A 9,724-nucleotide genomic window follows, 5' to 3' on the forward strand; every position below is an offset into this window, starting at 1 on the left:
GATCAGTTGTTTGATTGAGAAGTCAGTCTTTACGTTGAGTGACTGGAATACGTTCAGATTGGTTTACTCTTAGCTCTTTCACTGGAGAGACTGTAACATCCATGGGGAGGTTATCACTGCTCTCCCAGGCTTATCCCTGCTGAAATTTAATTATTGATAAGAGGGCACTGTTGAAAAAGGTGATGCAGCAGCACTGCAAACGTTACACCTGAGTAATCAGACACCCATGTAAAGTTTCTTTATAAAGTATTGAGACCAACAGCCAATGCAACTATTGCAGATCAAGAATGTTTAATAAAGCATCTTGCTAGGTATAGGAACAAATGCTTCCTAGAAGATATTGTCAACATTTCCTTGCACAACTGCAACAGTTTGGAAGAGCAGCACATGGTAAGGAGGGAGTTATATATTAATTGACTTGTTTGGTTATGTTCTGAAGCACCTGTGGTTCAGGTAGGACTTGAACTTGGACATTCCAATTCAGACAGGAACACTGTCATGGTGCCATAAGAGCACAGGGACTCAGGATATTGCAGCATACTCATTCAAGTTAACAATCAATGTTAATAATTTTTAAGTGCAGCTTCACTTTACTAGGCTAGGTCCCTTTTAACCCATCACCTTTAATGTCATCGCCTTTACTTGTATGTTGCCAAGTGCTGCCTTCGTGCCCATCGGTTAAGTGCTGCTAAGAAGCTCCGATTAATGTGCATGGAAACTGCTGGGAGGATCACAAAACCTAGAACATTTGCTTGGAGTAAACAAAATTCCACGGGTGTGAAATTATTCCAAATATGAGGAGAGATGAGCTAAGAGAAAGGGCTGATGCTAACTGCAGCCTTCAGAGCAAGAAAATGAAGCAAGCCATATAAAATGTTCTGAAGATAAATTCCAAATAAGGAAGAACATTGGAACAAATTGGTTTTGAGGCTAAGCTAGAGAAAAATAAATGCAGAAAGAATGCATTGTGTGTACAAATATCTGGAATAATCTGACCAGTAGGGAATTGTGACCCAGTACAAATTGGATTCTCGACTGGCAGAGTTTATAATAGCAAAATATGAGATTTGACTGGTAAATTCATTCAATATTCACTTCAACGAAGTAGCTTGGGATATTTTGCCATGTTAAAAGATATTATATAAGTGCACAGCTTTCCCTTGAAATCTTGCCATTCTATTCCTAAATGTATTTATCAGGTGTTATATATAGTACAGTTATCTCTCCTACATGAGGAAATACATTTTAAGGTTTTGAAATGTCGCAAGTTACATTCAGTTACAAGAAACTGAGTGGTGATGGCAGCTGACTCCATTTGACTGAATTCAGTTGGTGCTACTGAGGGGATGAGGATTTTGCTGTGCGACGACTCTTTGGTGAATCCATCCCTCTGTTCCTAGTTGTGAAGTCACGTCTCCTGCGGTGGATGCAGTGTCTCCTCTTCTGCGATTCGGATTGCCTCTTGATTCTGAAGTGGGTACAATGGTGTTTCACGAGTGATGCACTTCAGGTCATTGCCAGTCCCTGTGTCATGCTGCCTTGGACCAAATGTGCAATCTGTTTGAAAACACCATGTAAAACGAAAACTTTTGAGTGACTAATTTTGATATAATGTTATAGAATGATACAGCATTGGAGGCCATGGAGAGCCACAAATGCGTCCCATTTTAGCTGTCCTCTCCACATCCCTAAAAATAGTTATTCAAATTCTATTTCATAAGCTACTTAATCTTGCATGTTTTGCATTCAGCACCCTTAGGCTGAATGGAAAACATGCAAGACTGGAAATATCTCTCCTGGGGTTCATTTACCAGTAATTTGAAAGATTGTTCAAGGATGCAGGGTAAAATTGCATTGCACCAGCAGCTTTAGTATTCACAAAATGTCCCAAAGTACTCCACCTGATTTTTCTCTAAATTGGTTACTTAATTTTCTTAACTATAACAATTTGCATTAAGCATCATTTATGCAAGATGCAATGAGAAATTACCAGATATGGATATGATTGTTGAGAGAGAAATAGTGGATAGGAAGTAGGACAGACTCGCTTACCTTTGAACTGTACCATGCAGGTTGTCCTAACAACTCCTCCAGTTCAGTACTGCATCACAGCTTTAGCCTGGATTCTATGCTGGAACAGGCTTTAGCTCCAAGACCCTACAAAGCCATGCCTATCACCAACTAAGTATATAACCACAGGGCTAGAGAACATGAGAGCTAATCAGACCTATTTTACTTAGGAAATTTTGGATTCTAATGAGCTGTAGTAACAATGAATTGTGATTAATGTTTGTCACTTAGCATGGAGCAGGCAATTTTGTTTCAGCATTGCTAAGTGAAATAACTTGGAGAAGGGGTCAGCAATTGGAATGGGATAGGGAGGTTCCAGTTACTATACCCTCCTTAAACTTTGTAGTCTTTATTTTTTCATGGGATGAGAATATCACTACCAGAGCCAGCGTTTGTTGCTTATCCTTAATTGCCACAACTTGAGTGTCTTGCTTGCTATTTCTGAGAGGGTTAGGAGTCTACCATATTGCCATGGGTCCAGACTGGGTAAGGATGGCAGATTTCCTTCCCTAATGGACAATAGTGAACCACAAGGGTTTTTGCAACAATTGAGTATTGTTGTTGTCACCATTACTGATGTAATTATATCTGGGTCCAGCTCTTTCAGATGTTAATAGTTGAAGTAAAATGACTGCATTCTGTGGTTAGGGGGACATGATACATTCAGGCAAATGAAAAGTTTTATGGAGATTAATGTTTAATTGTACACTGTTATAATGTCTTGATCATACATAGTTTGGGATATTGGGGGTGATCTGGTTCCTCACAGGGTATAGTCATCATCACGATGATTTTGCAATGATATTTCAGGAGTCATTTATTCAAAAACCTACATGGCAATTTGCTGAATTCAGCAAATCTGGTTCCTTACAGGCTAGCACCAGAGAATATAATCATAAAAAGCAGCCAAATTGTTACAAAATCTCAGTCCTTCCACCACTTCTTAAGTCTGGTATCCCATAGCTCTGTGACATTCTGCCATCTTAGACCATAAGACAGAGGAGTGGAAGTAAGGCTATTCGGCCCATCGAGTCCACTCTGCCTTGGCTATTTGGCCCATCTTATTTGGATAGCACATTCCCAATCTTAACTTTTCTTTGGAAGAAAACAACAATTCTTCCTTTGTCTCTATTTCTTACCCAGTCACCTTAAATGTGTTTGCTCTCCTGCCCATTCCTCTTTTTTTATTGATCACTCAAGATCATCATAGAGTCATAGAGCTACACAGCACGGAAACAGACACTTCAGACCAACTTGTCCATGCCGTCCAAATATTCTAATTAATTTAGTCCCAGCGTTTGGCCCATATCCCTCCAAATCCTTCCTATTCATATACCCATCCAGATGCCTTTCAAATGTTGTACTTACACCACCTCCATTAATTCCTCTAGCAGCTCATTCCATACATGCAGCATCCTCTGCATGAAATTGTTGCCCCCCCCCCCCAGTTCCTTTTTAAATTTTTCCCCTCTCACCTTAAACTTATGGCCTCTAGTTTTGGACTCCCTTAGCCTGGAAAACAGGCCTTGGCTAGTCACCCTCTTTATAAACCTCTATCACATCACCCCTTATCCTTCATGCTAGGGACTGCCTTGAGAATAATAGTTCTTTTAATTTCCTTAACACAAACACAGGGGTTACTGTTATTGGATGTTAATATTGTACAACTGTGGCTTTTGAACCTGGGTCCCCAGAAAAATACCTGATTAACAATATTATGACAATATCAATCTGCCATTGCCTCCCATTAACATCTTTTTGACAATTATAGAGAATCTCTGCTAAATAGTCCCAAGAGGTTCCATAACCACCTTGGGGCAAGCAATCAGTACAGCATTTTGTCAGCACTAACCAGTTCCCAAATGCAGATTGCCCAGGATGAGACTGGGTATTGGATGATTAAGGTTCTGATCACATTAATGACAACAAACTGCTGCTTCAGATTTATAAACTGCGTTATGGTGCCTTTTCCACAACATAGCTGGATTAGCACTTCAAATTAAAATCCATTGTTTTATAAATGTAAAATCAAGGTGCTGGAAAAACTCAGCAGCCTTCATAACTCAATATCCAGTTTAATAAATTTACAGCCTGAACACTTCATTCCATGTCTTATACCAACCCTGACACTCTATCAATGACATGCGCTGTTTTCAGCACAGCCACCCCATTCGATCTCTCTCTCTCTCTCTCTCTCTCTCTCTCTCTCTCTCTCTCTCTCCCTCCCTCTCATGGCCACCTATCCTCTCCTCATCCCCAGCTATTATCAGTGCTGAAGAAGGGTCACTGGGCTCAAAACCTTAATGCTTTCTCTCCACAGATGTTACCAAACCTCCTGAGTCTTTCCAGCAACATCAATTATTTGGCTGCAATGTATCTGCGGGAGAGGTTGAACTGGATGCTATACACATGTAGTATTCTGCTGCTTTTGTGAGCTATCTGAAAATTGGATTGTCTTTTTAAGATCATAGCATTGAATTGATATAAATAGAGACAAACTACTTTTTGTTCTGTGACTAGTGAGTGTGTTTATACACATGTGCAGTCATTCTCTACACTCTCTATGGTTTACCAACAATACATTTTTCAGATCAAGCATCATTTTTTGATCAGGTGTAACACAGAGCAAGAGCAGATACCCCTGAATGAAGCTGTTAAACAAGACTTTGAGATCTTTTAGTCCAAATGCGTGTGGCTTAAATAAAAGTCAGCCAGCTCATTGGTAACTAATCGCATTGATTTATCAGGGTGCGACTGAATAATTCATCTCAGCAGATCACACAATTTCAAGTATAAACCCTCTTCCAGTGTGTTGCAAGACAGGGCTGGGAATTATCCAGGAGCAATTCCGAGGCAGTGCTGTGTTTGTTGATGACAATTGTTGCTGAAGTCTCAAAGCATTGGTCTGAGACAAGAGCCATTGGTCACTACATGAGGTCATAACGTACCTAATTACATGAGCTGGATTTTGTAGCCTTGAAGGTGACCTAACCTAATGCAGGGTCGACATAGATCAGTCAGTGGCCACGCTCATGTGTTCTGCCACACAAGGGCATCTGTTTCATATCTATTAAGATAACAGGTCACTGCTTAGATATTAGTAGATATGGTACTATTGGAAATGACCTCCCAGGGGTAAAAGCTATGGATCATCTTTGGGTCAGTGCAGCAAATTAGAATGGGAGCAGCATCAACTGTGATGGTCCCTATGGTTAAGTAGCCAGTTATTCAAAGGCTGGGCATTGACATGAAGCTAGCCCATGTACAGCTGTGCCTCTGTGGAAGTTGTACCTTGAGGAGGGAGAGAGGCCATTAGAACAAAATGCTGATCCAATGTGATATTGATCATGTTCCTACTGGCAAAATAGCAGCTAACAAAGAAATGTGCATCTTGCTTAAGCAGGTACCCTTTGAGATAGCAAAGAAAATGTTGCCCCAGTCTTAATTCCTTTCAAGTGATGGCCAGAGAATGTTTTGCTGTGTAGACAGCACCTCCTACCACACTGGTGAATCTAACCCAGTGACATTCCTCAGCCAACCCAGTTTGAGAAGTTACTGTTACTGGGTGTTATCACAGTGGAGAGCTAACCCAGCATCTACTGACAGCTGCAGAGATAAATCAGATAACCATAATCAACTAGCCTCATAACACTACAAAGCAGTGTTGAGAAAGGAAATCGACGTTTTACATATTGGATTGCAAGTAGTTAATTGCTCGGATTTTTAGAACTCTCTGAAAAGTTAACATAACGAATCTTTTTTTGGAGTGTGTTATTTTTTTGCAGGCGCTCGGTATGGTGATGTTATTCATTCTTGCTGATTCTTAGGTGTTGCTGATTTATTGCTTGTACCCATGTGTTTTTGAAACTGCTGCAGTGTGTGGGGGTGGGGGTGGGGGTGGGGGTGGGGGTGGGGGTGGGGGGTGGGGTGGTGGGGAGGTTATCGGTACGCCCACAGACCTGTCCACGAAGGGATTTACAGTGTTTGATCTCGCAATGGCGAAGAAATGGTGATTTAGTTTCCAAGCAAGCTGGTGTGTAGCTTGGAGTGGAAATGATAAGAGTTGGTGTTCCTGTGTGACTGTCACCCTTAGCCCAGGTACTAGTAGAGATCGTGGGAGAGGAAGGTCTGTCAAAGGCATCTGCAAGCAAGTTTCAAGAAAATGACATGTTAATCCATCTTTCCTGCTCCATCGATTGAAGAAGGAAAGGTGGCCAAGACACAGAGAGACTTCTTATCTCACTGGTTTCTTATGATCTAATTAGATAGTTGGGACCAAGAAATATTTAATCCTAGATCTGACAAAACAGCAACCTCATAGCCTTGTACCAGATTGTCAACTGTGGGGAAAAGAGGTAGGAACATAAGAGTTAAACAGACTCTGGGACTTCAGTCCCCTGGTTGATTTTGAGAATGACCGTCTCCAACAACAGTGAATCTGTCACCCCTTGACATTCACTAGCATTACCATCACTGAATTCCCTACTATCAACATCCTGCAAGTTACCATTGACCAGAAACTCAAATAGACTAGCCATGTAAATACAGTGGCTACAACAGCAAGTCAGTAATGCTGTGACACTGTCCATCATCTAAAAGGCACAAGTCAGGAGTTTGACTCCCCACTTGCCTGGATGGTTGAAGCTCCAACTATGCGCAAGAAGCTTGACCCCATCCAGGACAAAGCAGCCCGCTTGATTACATTACGTCCACAAATATCCACTCCCTTCACCACCGATGCTCAGCAGCAGCAGTGTGTACTAGCTACAAGATGCACTGCAGAAATTCACCAAGGCTTCCTGGACAGCCCCTTACAAACCCACAACCACTGCCATCTAGAAGGTCAATGGCAGCAGATACATGGGAACACCACACCCTGCCAGGACCCTTCCAAGCCATTTGCCATCCTGACCTGGCCGTTCCTTCAGGGGTCACTTGGTCAAAATGCTGGAACTCCCTCCCTAAGGGCATTGAGGGTTAACCCACACCAAATGGACTGTAGCATTTCATGGGCGCTCACCTTCTCAAAGGACATTATGGACAGGTAATAAATGTTAACATATCCCCTTTATGAATTAACAAAATAGGACACGAATCTCCCTGATTCCCTGCTCTCTGGACTTCTCCACCTCCTGTGTTCTTCCAGCCTCCTGCCTTAAAGCTGCAAATCCCAAAACGAGAAGCATTTCAGCCCCGGCCCCGCGATACGAGCTAAACATTGACCTGAACTCACCTGCAGAGTCGTGGGCGAGGTCTTTAAGAAGATGTCCCACGATGGCATAAGCCACTGCGACCACCACCAGGGCCGCCATGAGCAGGTAGAGCACAGCTTTGGGGAGAGGGATGAGTTCCTTCTGAGGAGGTGTGTAGTCGCTGTAGAGCACGTCGCTGGAGGACAGCGAATATTGGAACGCGTGGCCCTGCGCCTCTGTCAAATTGGTCGCGTTGCCTGGGGGCAGTTGCTCCATCGCTCTGGGTCCGTCCAAGGCGTGACCTGAATACCAGGGTTTTGGGGGGGGGGGAAACTGTTTTTACAAAGTCAACTTGGCTGGGACCCAGCTTCGCTTCATTGTTGTGGGGACATTAAAACTTCGGGTCCTTTCCCCTGTTTATAATCTTTCTCGTTACAGTTTTTCGTTACAGTTTGGGAACATTCACCTGGCCGTTAGCAAACTGTGGATAAAGTCTGTTCTGGGGATGCCATCTCCTTCAGGTCTGACTCTCCGATGCCAAGCTCAGAAACCCCGGCGGCGCTCTGTCTTACCGAGGTTTACTGTTGACTTGCTTATCAGCAAATCACATCAATCCTGGGCGGTATCTCCTAAAGTCGCTTGGATTGCAGGGGGGAAGTGAAATATCGAGAGGGATAAAGGCACAAGATCAGAACGTTAAAGATCCAGCAAGTAATTTAAGCGACGATTACATCGTGGAATTAGTACAATGCAAAGGAAGAGACAGGCAGGAAAGGGGAAATCATCAGCAAAGCCAAGCGACAAGTTGATAAGTTTTCTTTTCCTCAGTAGAAAGTGCTGGAGAAACTCGGCAGGTCGGGCGCAGAGAGAAAGCAGAGTTGACGTTCCAGTGACCCTCCCTTTCGTTTTAGTTGTACGCCCTCGTTGCCTTCTATTGATTAGATTAGATTCCCTACAGTGTGGAAACAGGCCCTTCGGCCCAACCAGTCCATACCGACCCTACGAAGAGTGACCCACCCAGACCCGTTTCCCTCTGATTAATGCACCTAACACTATGGGCAATTTCCCATGGCCAATTCACCCGAACCTGCACATCGTTAGACAGTGGGAGGAAATCGGAGCACCTGGAGGAAACCCACGCAGACACAGGGAGAATGTGCAAACTCCACACAGACAGTCGCCCGAGGCTGGAATCGAACCTGGGACCCTGGTGCGGACTCAGTGATGTGGAGGAGCCGCTGTTGGACTGGGGTCTACAAAGTTAAAGATCACACAACACCAAGTTAGAGTCCAACAGGTTTATTTGGAAGCACTAGCTTTCGGAGCACTGCCCCTTCATCAGGTATCCCCCTGTTGGGACTATAACCTGGTGTTGTGTGAGTTTTAACGCTGTATTGGAATAACCTAGGATGACTAAAAATCAGAATATTCTTTTGAAGATGTGAAGCTTGAAGCTTTGGACGGCACAGTGGCTCTGGTTAGCACTGCTGCCTCACAGCGCCAGGGACCTTGGGCGACTCTCTGTGTGGAGTTTGCACATTCTCCCCGTTTCTGTGTGGGTTTCCTCCCACCGTCCAAAGATTTGCAGGTTGGGGTGCATTGGCCGTGCTACATTGGCCATAGAGTTCAGGTTAGGCGCATTAGTCTAGGAGAAAGTGAGGACTGCAGATGCTGCTAGAGATCAGAGTCGAGTGTGTGTTGCTGGAAAAGCACAGCAGGTCAGGCAGCATCCGAGGAGCAGGAGAGTCGACGTTTCGGGCATAAGCCCTTCATCGGGCATCTGTCACATAAATCAGGGCTAGATGCATTAGTCTGGGTGGTATACTCTTCGGAGGGTCGGTGTGGATTTGTTGGGCTGAAGGGCCTGTTTCCGCCCCGTAGGTGGGGCATTCCCGAGGTCTGAGCTCTGACTGGAGAGTTCCAGTTCCTCACTGATGTCCACACACTAATCTTCATTCATCTTCACTCAAGGTGGGATTACAAACAGTTGGCGATGAGTTTCCCTCAAACCGGGGCACACCTGCTCATTGTTCCCCCCTGTCAGTGCCTGACTCAGAAAGTCTCACGTCGGTAATTCTAACTCCCTGACAGTTCAGCCTCTCACTTTAAAACCAGATACTAACTACCGCACACTCTTTTTGCTTAATGTTTGCTGATCTTTCATTTGTTCAATCCACTGCTTCGAGGAGTGATAAAAGCCAAGTTCCGACATTTAAAAATAAGCAAAGAAATCACTGGAGAGACTCAGTGAGGAGAGAGAGAGAGAAACAGAGTTAATGTTTCGAGTGTGGTGAATTCTTCAGAACTGACTTGGGAATGGAATCGGGTTTATCACATATGCACTCTTTAATTAACCCTTTTCGGTCACTCACCGAAGTTACTGGGAAACCCAGCTCCCAACTGGCATTAAAATGTGTTTAAATTCAGAATGAGCCATGATACATTAAACCAGATGTGAGTTT

The 9,724-nt window shown here is 43.8% G+C and overlaps 1 protein-coding gene across 1 annotated transcript; it reads right to left on the reverse strand.

Annotated features, from left to right (window-relative positions):
* Window positions 1-348: 348 nt before the first annotated feature.
* On the reverse strand, window positions 349-7,855 carry LOC140467916 (small integral membrane protein 44-like). The gene is made up of 2 exons (XM_072563991.1): window positions 7,304-7,855; window positions 349-1,557 (listed from the first exon to the last, which is right to left on the reverse strand). Exons 1-2 carry the CDS (start codon window positions 7,536-7,538, stop codon window positions 1,409-1,411), a joined length of 384 nt encoding a protein of 127 aa, XP_072420092.1. The 5' UTR covers window positions 7,539-7,855; the 3' UTR covers window positions 349-1,408.
* Between the last annotated feature and the right edge of the window lie 1,869 nt (window positions 7,856-9,724).

This window comes from Chiloscyllium punctatum, chromosome 46, assembly GCF_047496795.1.
Source record: "Chiloscyllium punctatum isolate Juve2018m chromosome 46, sChiPun1.3, whole genome shotgun sequence".
NCBI lineage: Eukaryota > Metazoa > Chordata > Chondrichthyes > Orectolobiformes > Hemiscylliidae > Chiloscyllium > Chiloscyllium punctatum.

What these genes read in the sequence shown, in the direction of transcription:
- LOC140467916 (XM_072563991.1), bottom strand. Translation starts at nt 7,538, where the DNA reads ATGGAGCAACTGCCCCCAGGCAACGCGACCAATTTGACAGAGGCGCAG. An exon ending in CCTCGCCCACGACTCTGCAG is followed by an intron (nt 1,558 to 7,303) that starts GTGAGTTCAGGT and finishes GTTTTCAAACAG; the next exon opens with ATTGCACATTTGGTCCAAGG.